Source organism: Pteronotus mesoamericanus, unplaced genomic scaffold, assembly GCF_021234165.1.
Source record: "Pteronotus mesoamericanus isolate MK-2021 breed Mesoamerican mustached bat unplaced genomic scaffold, CSHL_Meso_final scaffold_54, whole genome shotgun sequence".
In the NCBI taxonomy this organism is placed as follows: Eukaryota; Metazoa; Chordata; class Mammalia; order Chiroptera; family Mormoopidae; genus Pteronotus; species Pteronotus mesoamericanus.
The window spans coordinates 41,856,145-41,868,350 of NW_026555321.1; the positions used below are offsets into that span (position 1 = coordinate 41,856,145).

The 12,206-nt window shown below is 45.7% G+C and overlaps 1 protein-coding gene across 6 annotated transcripts in view; it reads left to right on the forward strand.

The window, feature by feature from the left end:
- FLNB (filamin B) overlaps positions 1-12,206 on the forward strand; it is a 139,181-nt gene that overhangs the window by 90,961 nt on the left and 36,014 nt on the right. For 3 of the 6 annotated variants that reach the window (XM_054595247.1, XM_054595248.1, XM_054595249.1), the window contains exons 19-26: positions 1,713-1,830; positions 3,766-4,028; positions 5,322-5,919; positions 6,191-6,364; positions 7,176-7,338; positions 7,953-8,113; positions 10,296-10,463; positions 11,529-11,621. In XM_054595247.1, the coding sequence (XP_054451222.1) occupies positions 1,713-1,830; positions 3,766-4,028; positions 5,322-5,919; positions 6,191-6,364; positions 7,176-7,338; positions 7,953-8,113; positions 10,296-10,463; positions 11,529-11,621 (1,738 nt within the window). The remainder of the gene's footprint in view (positions 1-1,712; positions 1,831-3,765; positions 4,029-5,321; positions 5,920-6,190; positions 6,365-7,175; positions 7,339-7,952; positions 8,114-10,295; positions 10,464-11,528; positions 11,622-12,206) is intronic. The other 3 variants (XM_054595250.1, XM_054595251.1, XM_054595252.1) reach the window with 1 other exon arrangement.

The window sequence follows — 12,206 nt, forward strand, 5'->3', positions numbered from 1 at the left end:
GGGCTTGTGTGTTTTGTAGAATAAGATTAAGGTCTCAGAAGCCTGTAGGGGAGAGTAAAACTGTCCTGCAGTCTAAGAAGTCTTCGTGAGATGCCCAGCGGTTACTGCTCAGGCATGCCTCACTTCTTACCCTTCTGGGGAAAGCACAGGCCATTCCTTGCATGGGGCCTCCAGGCAAACCTTAAAATGCTGCAGACCATTGCAGGTGTAAATCTGTAAGCTTTCTTCCTCCCCCGTGTTAGGTTATTTAAGGTAGAGTTGATTTCCTATCTGAGTTTTTGTGTTTTTATGACTGGTAATGAGAACATGCTTTCTTTTATGGGATGGGGGAGGCATAACTGGAACAGGGTTTTTCCCTCTCTCCTTTGCTACTCCAGAGAAGCAGACAGAACGTACAGTGGGTGATGGAGAAGGTTTTTCCAGGACCCTGGCTTAGCCCTCAAGGAATTAGGGGTTCGGGAGCAAACTGAAGCTCGGGATGAGCTGGCATGTCAGGAAAGCGACGGTGGCCGAAGTAGCAAGTCAGTCCCTGCTCTGTTAAATCTGACCTGTGTACATGTTACCATGAAATGCTACAATCTGGAAGCGGGAGCCACTTTGCTTTGTGTGCAGTACAAATAAATCCTGGAAAATCAATCCTTTCTTCTTCATTGATACACCCAACTTTTTTTCTGGGCTTTCCCCACCTTTGCCGTTACAAAAGGAATGTGAGAAAATATACATAGGCCAAAAGAGGCACCCTTTTAACACTTGATCAGTGACAGCCTTCAGCAGGGGCTGAATTCCAGCCAGCGCTGGATTCCTGGATTCCTTCCTTGCCTCTTTCCCTCCCACGTTGTCCTCTTCTGTATGCCCGGACCTTTGAGTTGAAGGGGATATTAATTGCCTGAGACAGCCATGGTCTTTCACGGAGCCTTGGTTTGGAGGGAGGGAGCTGTGGAGAGAGGGAGCCCGCAGTGAGGGGGCCAGGACTGGCCCGGAGAGAACAGCGGCACATAGGGCCACGCTGCCCCTCTGCCGCCGCCGGGGCTGCTAGTGCGGGGGCCTGCCGAGCCCACAGACCCCAGCCTGCCTTCACACCGGCAGCTTTATTTCCTTGACCTAGTTGTGGGAGTTCATGTACTGTGCAGTGCTCTTGTAACAGCTCCATGTGAATGCTTGCAAACCTCTTTCTCAGCTTGGTGGCCAGAAATCGATTTTGAGGACATGAAAAAAACTGGTTTTGTTCAGTTAGAGGACCCCAGGCCCAGCGGCTTTCTGCGTGAGCAGGGTTCGGTGTGTGTTGGTGCACAGGTGGTATGGCAGGGCTGCTAGGATATGGGTTTGGGCGCCTTGGGTGTGAGGCCCAGCTCACACTTACCAGATGGGTAACTTAGGGGAAGTGACTTTCCCTCTCTGGGAAAATTAGGATGACAGAAGAAACCCTTAGGACTGTTCCTGAGATTGAATCTAGGAAATGCTTAAAAGCACAGAGCACGATATGCTCATTCAGTTGTCCCTGTTGTTATTAGTTGCATTTATTTTCTCTACTTTCTCCAACATTCTTACCATGGGGCTAGGAGCTTAGAGAGATATGTCTGAGATGTTTTCTATGTCCACTAGAGTCAAATAACCAGTGCCTCTGGGTAGGATGAAAGATCCCAGAAGACCGGTTTAAACACCAAGTTCATATGTTGGTACCCAAAGATGTACTCGGTTTCCTCTGATTGCAGGGCAACATGCAGGTTCTGGTTACATACGGCGGCGACCCCATCCCTAGAAGTCCGTTCACTGTGGGCGTGGCTGCTCCGCTGGACCTGAGCAAGATAAAAATTAATGGCCTGGAAAGCAGTAAGTGTGTGACTGAAGGGGAGATGGGTCATTGGAGACCATCATTAGGGGCTGTCGGGTTCCCTTCAAAAGACAGTTCACAGAGAATCAATCTCTGCCTTAACAGACTTTGCAGTAGAACAGACTTGTTTTTGAATTAGGGCCATGCAGTGGGAACCTACCTGCCACATAACGTCACTGAGCCTCAGTTTTCATATTTGTGCAGTGGGGATGGGGATAGAGGTGGCCAAGAATGCTCAAAGGAATATTTAGAAAATTAAATGAGCTAATAATTCAGACCCTGGCACAGTAACTCAGTAACAGCTCTCAGTAACTGCTGGCATCACAGTGGAATGTTTTCATGACAAAGAGGTTGGGTACATTGCTTTCTGGTGAGCTTCTACTGGGCCAGCTCTCCTTGGCCACTGAATCCACATTGGGGTCGAGAGTCAAGCATCAAAGTTAGCTCTCCCCTGGCACCCGGAAACTACAGTGCACCCACCCCGCCCCTATCCGAATATCACTTATTACTGCAAGCTCATTTTATTTAGTTTAAATTAAGAAAAATTTTATTAGGGAAAATTTCAAACATACAAAAGAGAATAAATAGTGTAATATGAACACTGATGTACTTACCCCTCAGCTTCAGAAGTTCAGTATGTGATTATAAAATTATTTCTTTACCCAAGAAATACATAAACGAATTTTTCATCTAAAAAAAATCAGTTAAGAATGAATTCCGCTTTAGTCATCCTTCCCCTCCCTGTGGTTACCCACAGTTATCAGTTCGCCGTCTGTCCTTCCAGACCTCTTCTCTGCATCTGCATGCACGTTTCTGCCAGCAGAAACGTTTGGCAGCGTTTATTTCGCATTAACATTATCCTGCTCTCCCCAGTGTCTTCAGCCGGCCTTTCACATCAACAGCGCTTCTTGGAGAACACTCACACCAAGGAGCTGCGGCCTGGCTGTGCTTTGGTGGCACACATTCACCTGCTCGCAGGCTCACGGGGGCCTGTGCCCATCCTTAGGGAAGGCCTCTTGTTCCCCTGTGAGGGTGTGTCTGGGGGTCAGGGGGACCATAGGTGAGCGCTGTAACTGACCTGTGACCCAAATGTACAAGTTGTGAATGAGGCCAGCTCCTGCTCCAGGGCTCTGAAACAAGAGCTCGGTGTGACTTTTGTCCCTGGGTGGGCAGCCAGCTCTGAGCATATGAATGGTCACTGTCTCACCCTGCCCGTGTTCCCTCATCACTCCTTTCTCCAAGTCACCAAGGGTTTTGACTCCAGACCAGGCAAATTACAGTACCAGTTAGGAAAATCCTCTGGGACATGGAGCCCCGAAGCCTCCTTGGTGTGGTCTAGGCAGGCCCGGTGCTGTCCTGGAGTCAGGATTTTCCTGGGTGGGGGTGGGAGGACTACATTCCCAGGGCTTTTGTTTGGGTTCAAAGTCCTTTCCCTGTTTTTGTCAAATGCAACGCATGGCTTTCTGTAGACTGCTTTGCAAAGACCTTTCAAATGCCAGCTCTGACTTTTGCCTTCTTGGCTGTAGAATTAAATTTGCTGCCAGGAATTAGTAAATAAAGCACTGGCTTGTCAAAATGTTTCGATGTAACACCAAAAATAAGTAAAGGAGAGAAGACAGTGTTACATTATAACTTATGGGTCAGCAAAGCAGATTGTGGAGTCAAGTAAATTTAGGTTTGAGTCCCAGCTTTGTGATCTGCTAGATATGGAACCCTGGACAAGTTGCTTAACCTGTCTGAGTCTCTGTTTCCTCATCTGTTAAAGCTGTTGGTTACTAATAAGTCCCCCATAGGGCTATGATGAAAATGAAAGGAGTCGATAGGCTGTAAAGAGGCCTGGTGAACAAAGTGCATTCAGTAAATGATAACTATCATTATTAATATTAATCATCATCTGTTAGTAATTAATTAATTAATTGGCTTGCCTTTTCCAGGAGTTGAAGTTGGGAAGGATCAGGAGTTCGCCATTGACACCAAAGGGGCGGGAGGCCAAGGGAAGCTGGATGTGACGATCCTGAGCCCCTCGAGGAAAGTAGTGCCATGTCTGGTGGCGCCTGTGCCAGGCCGGGAGAGCAGCACAGCCAAGTTCATTCCTCGGGAGGAGGGACTCTATGCTGTAGATGTCACCTACGATGGACACCCCGTGCCTGGGAGCCCCTACACGGTAGAGGCCTCACTACCACCCGATCCCACCAAGGTCAGCTTATGTTTTTGTTTGAGAACATGTCCCCTGTGGTCTAATATAACACCATACATAGTCCTTCTCTGATCCTGGCAAACACCTTTAGAAAATCGTGTTGTGATGAAAGTCAGTTCTCAATGGCTGACAGTAGTTGTCCTTCCAGTGGAGCATAAAGCATCCTGTGGGCAGCTGGGTCTTACTGCTGCTCCTCTTCTCCATGTCTGGCTGTGAGGGGGCCCCTGTACTTGAGATCCCTTCCTTTACTTGTTGGTGTAGTAACAGTACTCGCTTCAAAGGGAGCCTGTCAAGGTGGAGGAGATACGTGAACATGGAGGCCTCAGCAGGTGTCTGGCACAGAGTGAGCACACCCACAGATGTTACAATAATTAAATATAAAAAGAGGTTATTCTCATTGTCATTTCTTTCTAGTAGTCCTGACTTGAGGGTGTTAGAGTATTTCCAGTGGTCTGAATAGGATGAATCCTATAAAACTCTCTTGTTTGTTGAATCAGAGATAGAAGATTTACCCTCTCCTCTCCCTCTTTTAAAAAGAATTTGTCTTTTTATTTTTTAAAATTTTTGTTAGACTTCCTTTTTTAGAGAAGTTTTAGGTTATAGGAAGGTTGAGAGAAAAGTACAGAGATTTTCTAGATAACCCCTGCCCCCACGCAGGCATGGCCTCCCTCCATCTCCCAGGAGAGTGGTCCCCTGGTTATAACTGATGAACCTACATTGACATCTAATCACCCAAAGTCCATAGTGTACACTGGGGTTTACCCTTGGTGTCAAACAATCTATGGGTTTGGACAAATGTGTAATGACATATCCACCATTACAGTTGTTATTATTATTATTACTATTATTATTTTATGCAGACTTTGTGGAGGGAGGCATAGTAGCCAAAGCACCAGTAAGGTCCATGCAAACTATTCTATGAGCACTCAACCCAGGAAACCTGCATGTGTTTGTGGGACTGGATGTTAGGTCTCTGGCTCTACCCTGCAGGTTTACGAGGGCCGGGCACAGCGGGAGTGAGGGACGCCCTGCTCTGTGCTTCAGAGGCCCTCACTCTCTCTTAGGTTGATTAGTTCACAGCCTTGTCTCTCTTAACCATTTGCAGCAGCAACCGCATGGTGGCTGTAACTCAATGGCATGGAGAGTGTGTCACAAGCTGGCCTCCAGGGAAAGGGCCTGCTCGACTGAGATACAGTTCACTGTTGGTTACAGGCTTGGGTGTTGAAAGCAGTGCTGGCTGAGCAGCAATACTAGCATCAGGAAAAGTTTGACTTTTATTCTCTCTTCAAACAGGTGAAGGCCCATGGTCCTGGCCTGAAGGGTGGTCTTGTGGGCAAGCCCGCTGAGTTCACCATTGACACCAAAGGAGCTGGAACCGGAGGTTTGGGCCTCACCGTGGAAGGTCCGTGTGAGGCTAAAATTGAATGCTCGGACAATGGTGACGGAACCTGCTCTGTCTCTTACCTTCCCACAAAACCCGGGGAGTACTTTGTCAACATACTTTTTGAGGAAGTCCACATACCTGGTTCCCCCTTCAAAGCTGACATTGAAATGCCGTTTGATCCCTCTAAAGTCGTGGCCTCGGGACCAGGTCTGGAGCACGGGAAAGTAGGTGAGGCTGGGCTGCTCAGTGTTGACTGTTCAGAAGCAGGGCCCGGGACCCTTGGCCTGGAAGCTGTCTCCGACTCAGGAGCAAAAGCTGAAGTCTGTATAGAGAATAACAAAGATGGCACCTATGCAGTGACCTACGTGCCCCTGACTGCCGGCATGTACACGCTGACCATGAAGTATGGTGGCGAGCTTGTGCCCCACTTCCCCGCCCGTGTCAAAGTGGAGCCCGCCGTGGATACCAGCAGGGTCAAAGTCTTTGGCCCAGGAATAGAAGGAAAAGGTGGGTTCTATGAAAAAAGAGAGAGGCTACAACCCCCAACCTTTGTACCAAAATGTGTATAATGCTTGTGTTGTCACTTGGCTCAGGCTGCCCTGCAAGGGGCTTCTTTTTGATGGGGGCAGGGGTCGCATATTAGTTTCCTGATTTTGAGAGTCAGGCCAGTTGTCTGCTATCGCTTAATTGTGTCTTAAGTGCCAGGAACCTTGGTTCTTGGGTTTGCTCCTGGGTCTGAGGTGTTGATGACACTCTTATCTGTGTGATTGCTCTATAGATGTGTTTCGTGAAGCCACCACAGACTTCACGGTTGACTCCCGACCCCTGACGAAGGTAGGGGGCAACCACATCAAGGCCCACATTGCCAACCCCTCAGGGGCCTCCACCGAGTGCTTTGTCACAGACAATGCCGATGGGACCTATCAGGTGGAGTACACTCCCTTCGAAAAAGGTGAGTTGACTTCTCCTTAGACATGACACTTGTTCAAAATGTGCTTAGCCATTTGATGATTTCTCCCCTGTGTGCTCAGCCTATAATCTCAGCAAAGGCACTTGAAAAGTAACAGGGAAATACGAAAACCTACCTCCCCACCAGAGCCATCTGGACTTTGGACCTGGCATACTGGCCTGTTGTATGGTAGTTGGGTGGGGTTTAGCCTAAGCCTCCTCCGAGCAGGATATGGGGTGATGTAATGGGTATTGATCATGTGTGCAATTTTTTTAACACATTGATTTCTTTCTTGAATATTCAGAATTATAAAATATTTTCATAAATGATAAAGGCATAAAGAAAAAAAAATCAAAGTGTCATATACCCTCATTACCTGGACATATGGAAATCCATAAACTTTCTGGTTTAGAAATTTAAACTCTTTTTATATGCCTACATATTCTATTTTATGGATTTTTGTGTCTGTGTGTTTTGGTAAATGACTGGATGGAGTTTTCCCCAAAACAGGGTAAGACGACTGACTTCAATGTAGACTTAGTGATACTCGTTTGGAGGAGAGGCCTTGTGTGAGTGTACGTTTGTGAGTGGGTAGCAGTGGGGGTTGTGTGAATGCCTAGTGAACAGAAAGCATAAATAGACAATTTGTATTTTTTAAAAATAAGATTATGTCAATATTACTGTTTTTTTAAATAGCATGCCCTTTTCAAATAACATGGTAAAGCATGCAGACATGAATGCTGGATAAAGCCTGGGGTAGAGGGTTTTCCCACAAAAAGGTGACTCCTATACAATATGATTTTGTTTTGAACAGGACTTCATGTAGTGGAGGTAACATACGATGATGTGCCCATCCCAAACAGTCCCTTCAAAGTGGCCGTAACCGAAGGCTGCCAGCCATCTCGGGTTCAAGCCCAAGGACCTGGATTGAAAGAGGCCTTTACCAACAAACCCAATGTCTTCACTGTGGTTACTAGGTAAGCAAGGCCCTGGGATTTGTGTGTTGACTCGCTAAAAGGAATAGTCCTAAGTAGTGTAACTGCTTTAAAGTAGTTTTATGGGTATTTCCTACTTATGTGTAAAGTCTCCCAACTTTTGAGAGGCATTTTTTTTTTTTTTCATAATACAGGAGGCATTTTGTTCTGTAGAAACTTATGTTACAGGGAAAGACCAAATATACTGAAAAGGTACCAGAAAGCATTCATGATAATAACAGTCATAAAACTGCTGACCAGATGGGAGCTCCTTAACTTGACAATGCAGAAATATATAGCGAATCTCATATTTAAATGAGATGTTAGAAGAATTCCTATTAAAATCAGTCACAAGGCACATGCCTGAATTGTACTTGTAGTCCTAGCCAATGCAATTAGATAAGAAAAACAAGTAAAGGATAAACATTGGAAAGGAGGGGTCAAAGCTGTCTTTATTTATATTATATCATTGAGAAATTCCCTGTGTGAGAGGTGTCATAGCAGTTGAGTTGGGTTGGCTGAATGGGAAGTTTATAGAGGGATTTTAAATGAATTTTGTCAGTAGCACACTGGTATGAACCACTAGCACTACTTTGCTTTCTTTCTACACTTTCCAGAGGGGCAGGAATTGGTGGGCTTGGCATAACTGTCGAGGGACCATCAGAGTCAAAGATAAATTGCAGAGACAACAAAGATGGCAGCTGCAGCGCTGAGTACATCCCCTTTGCCCCAGGGGATTACGATGTGAATATCACATATGGAGGAGACCACATTCCTGGTAAGCTCTCCCTCAGAAGGGAACCCAAAGAATAGTTGATTTTGCATATCTCCCTGAATAAGAAAAATAGCCTGACATTTGCAGTTGCTGCAAAGGGAGAATTTTCCTTAGAGCTGCATCTCCAAGAATATCTTAATACCTAGTAGGACCAGTAATATGGCAAAAAAGCATTGACTTGGAGTTTTGACTGAAAATGTTTGTTCACATGTTGGAGGACCTAGTTCTTAATTTGAAGAAGAGCTGTTTCTTCACAAAGTTGAAAATCATCACTTTATTTTGTGGTTGGTTCTTATTCCTCTTATTCATACATCTTGTTTTTCATTTTTTCATTTGACAGTCCTGGTAGCTGATAAAGGCACACGACCTCACATTTTTATTTATTAACTTATTTTCTATGGAATGATGTAGTAGATAAACTTACTGAAAAACAGGGTTTGTCATCCTCAGAACTGTTGATATTTTGAGCAGGATAATTCTTTGTTGTGGGGGTTGTCCTGTTCATTGCAGGGTATGTAGTGGCCCATTTTGTGGCAACCAAAACTGTGTCCAGATACTGTCATATGTCCAGTAGGGGACAAAATGACCCCTAGTTGAGAACAACTGCTATAAATGATCCAAACAATAAAGAAATATATGACTTAAGTAATGAAGGGCTTTCTAACTTTCATCTTCCAGCAGGCGGCATTTTCATAGGTTCTACTTCTGTTTATTTAATGAAACATTTGCCACACAACACACATCAGAAGTGGATACAAGTCCAAGGACTCTAGGGCTACTGTGGAGTCAGCTTATGCTTCATCTCAGAGGTGGTGAGAAAGAGGTCAGAGCCCCACCCCGAGAGCCCCAGATCAGGAGGCGCCTTGGGTGCATCAGTGCTGTTCTTGCCCTGAAGGCCATAAGCCAGGGGGAGACTGAGGGGAAGGCACAGGCTGAAGGTCCTACTTTAAGGCTTCTGGATTGGCTCCACACACACTTTCCTGACTCTGTCTGATCTTTCCCCTGGTCGTGTGCAACTGCACATGCAGTCACATTCACTCTCTCTTTGTCTCACGTTGAGCAGAAAGCATTGACATTCTCTTCAAAGTAGTTCTACTCAGATGTTCATTTGAGTCCTAATTCATTTAAAGTGATATTTCTTCTCAAACGTATTCTTGTAGCTCTTTCAATATAGATTTTTAAATTCCTATAACTGCTTATCAAGAGGGATTCAACCAGGAACCTGACAGTCAAAGCTCCTGCCCTCTGGGAGCTTCTTGTCTTCGGTTTATGGCACTAAAATTTATGGTTTAACTGCTATAAAGAAAAAACATGGCTCAGTGACAGAACACAGACTTTTGGAGTTTCATGGCTCTGCAGTTCATGGGATAGGAAAGTAGAGCTCAGGGAATGTCACCAGAGGTGACCTGATATAACCCCAGCCAGGCAGGTGTCAGTGGAGATGAGCATCTCCTGGTTGTGGATGTAACACAACTATTTTTACTTTATTGGGAAAGTTTAGAGGATGCTATCAGCTTTGAAATTTGCCTTGCAGAAGAGCGTGAGAGTTTGGGCCTTGTGGCTGACCCTTGAGCTTGAAGCATTTGAAATCTTGGCCATCTTTGAGCATAACAACAGAAAGAGGCCCATTTACAGTTTTTCCATCAGCAGAGAGTTTCAGACATTCTGTTGCCTCCAAGAGTCAAATGCCAGCTTCTCCTGGGCCCCAGAATTTTCCCAGGCAGTCATTTAGTAAAGTGTTGGTTGGTTTTCTCAGTGTCAGGCTTCATAGCTAAGGTGCCTTGTGAAGCGCTGCTGTGAAACATTCAGCAACCTGCTAGCTTCAGATTTGCTTTCATGGGAATTTTTGTTGGTTAAACATTAGCCCAGTGTTTCCTGGCCTGTTACAAATCCATAGTGGGTTATTGTTAATAAGGTGTCCTATCTTAGCCACATGGCATGTTGGTTTCCTCGTGGTCTGTCTATGGTGGCTGCTCAGACCACAGGATCGACTGGGATGAGCACATCAGGAAGAAAGTCTGAGTAATTGATTGATGATGTCTGCCTAGGGTATGGATCGGGGCAGTAGTGCAGAATGCTTGACTTCTGCCATCTGGGACTTGTTATCTTGTTGGTTCTTGGCTGCTGTCATGCTAAGTTCAGACAACTTCAGTGAAGGCTCAGAACCCCATGACCTGTTTTCCAGGCAGCCCCTTCAGGGTTCCTGTGAAGGATGTTGTGGATCCCAGCAAGGTCAAGATCGCCGGCCCTGGGGTGGGCTCGGGTGTCCGAGCCCACGTTCTACAGTCCTTTACGGTGGACAGCAGCAAGGCCGGCCTGGCTCCACTGGAAGTGAGGGTCCTGGGCCCACGAGGTGAGTATGCATTCCGCCTTTCTGCTGACATTCACCTGCCCGGGGTGGAGTGACCCAGAGCAGGGACTTTGCTTTTGAGTTTGGTTGTGAACTTAAATTTCTTAAATTACTTTATTGCTCCATATTCTAGCTAAAGAGTGGAAGTTCCTGTTCTAAAAGTAGACAGGCCCATTATTCTTCTATTGGTCTATCTTTGCTGTTTATTTAATGAAACAGTTGCCACCCAATTTATGATCTGGCTCTAACTGTCTTTCTAATTTCAGTTTTTTAGAGTAGAGAGATGAAGCAGGTAGTGTTTGGGCTCTCACATGTGTAATGATTGTGTAGCTGTCACTTGGGTGTTTCAGTGTTTGTGAGGCGATGGGGGATTAATCTGGATTTGGGTGCATGGTAGGTTCGGAGGCGATATCTCTGTTTAAAATGCCTTGGTGCTCCAAATTTCTGGAAATGACAGCTTCTTGGGCTAAATGGCACATGGCTTTGTCATAGTCCCAACTCCCTGAAACAAGGGGGTCTTTGGGGAGGATGGGCTTTGTTGGCAATTTGGTCCACCCTTTTGGCAGCCTGGAATTGGGGTTTGCTAAGGCAAGCAGACCACTTGGGACAGAGAGTACCTAAGCAAGTTAAAATTCACCTTTTTGGTGTGACCCCATTTCCTTTTATTTAGAATTTAAAATGTGTAATTTTCTGCCTAAGTTCTTAAATTATCTGTCTTTGTCCTCAGTAATGTGTTCTTGGCTTCACAGAAGTAGCTGATAGGGGGGCTTCCTTATTTGAAGAGCAGCTTTCTCCTTGATGGAGTTAGTTCAGTGGGAGGTTATGCCCTTTAAAACTCAGGATAGAAGTGTTTTGGGGAAATGAGATCATCATGGGGCCAGATTCTGATTGTACAGAGTTAGCAAGCCTCAAGACCTGTGTCTGTGTGTGTGTGTGTGTGTGTGTGTGTGTGTGTGTGTGTGTGTGTGTGAGAGAGAGAGAGAGAGAGAGAGAGAGAGAGAGAGAGAGAGAAGCTTAGTTATTTACCTCTATCATGGAGATTCTTAAGTAACAGCCTTTTAATTTTAGCTGATGAGACAGATTCCCAGGCATGGCGCAGCCCCTTGAAAGCCATTTCAGAGTTCTTTAAAGGTGACCTGAAGGGTGACTTTATGGAGACAGGTTTGCATTTTCCTATTGGCTGCTACTCTAATTTATGTAACCTGAATGTCTCTCGTTGGCCTCACCCCTGAAATTGCCTTGTACCACCTCCTCTGCTTTGCTTAATGAGTATGCTATGCTTTGGTTAACCTACCCTGCAGCTGGCCCATCCTTGATGCTTACATTTAGAGCTGGGATCTAAAATCTAGGAACCCAGTGCATGCCTTGATTATGCTTTACCATAATCTCCAACCGTCCTCTCTCGCATGCATTACTTCGATGGTCCCCTCACCCCATGAGAAGGGCACCCTCACCTGCCCTGCACCTACACCCATGTGCTGGCACCTTTGGTCTTTGCTTAAACGTGGCCACAAGTCTTGACTAGCCATCCCATTGGTTAATTTTTGCTGTTCTGAGTTCTGGACTCTTTGGCCCTTTCTCAGCTATAGAGTAAAGTTTGCCACATCTCAAGCATGCCTAACCAGCTTGAAAGGCTATTACAGCATGTCTGCAACATGCATCTTTAGCATACGCCCTCCAGGAACAAATGCGGGCAGTCTCCTTAATTATACTGTAGGTCTGACTGAGTGTACTTCAGCCAGTAAC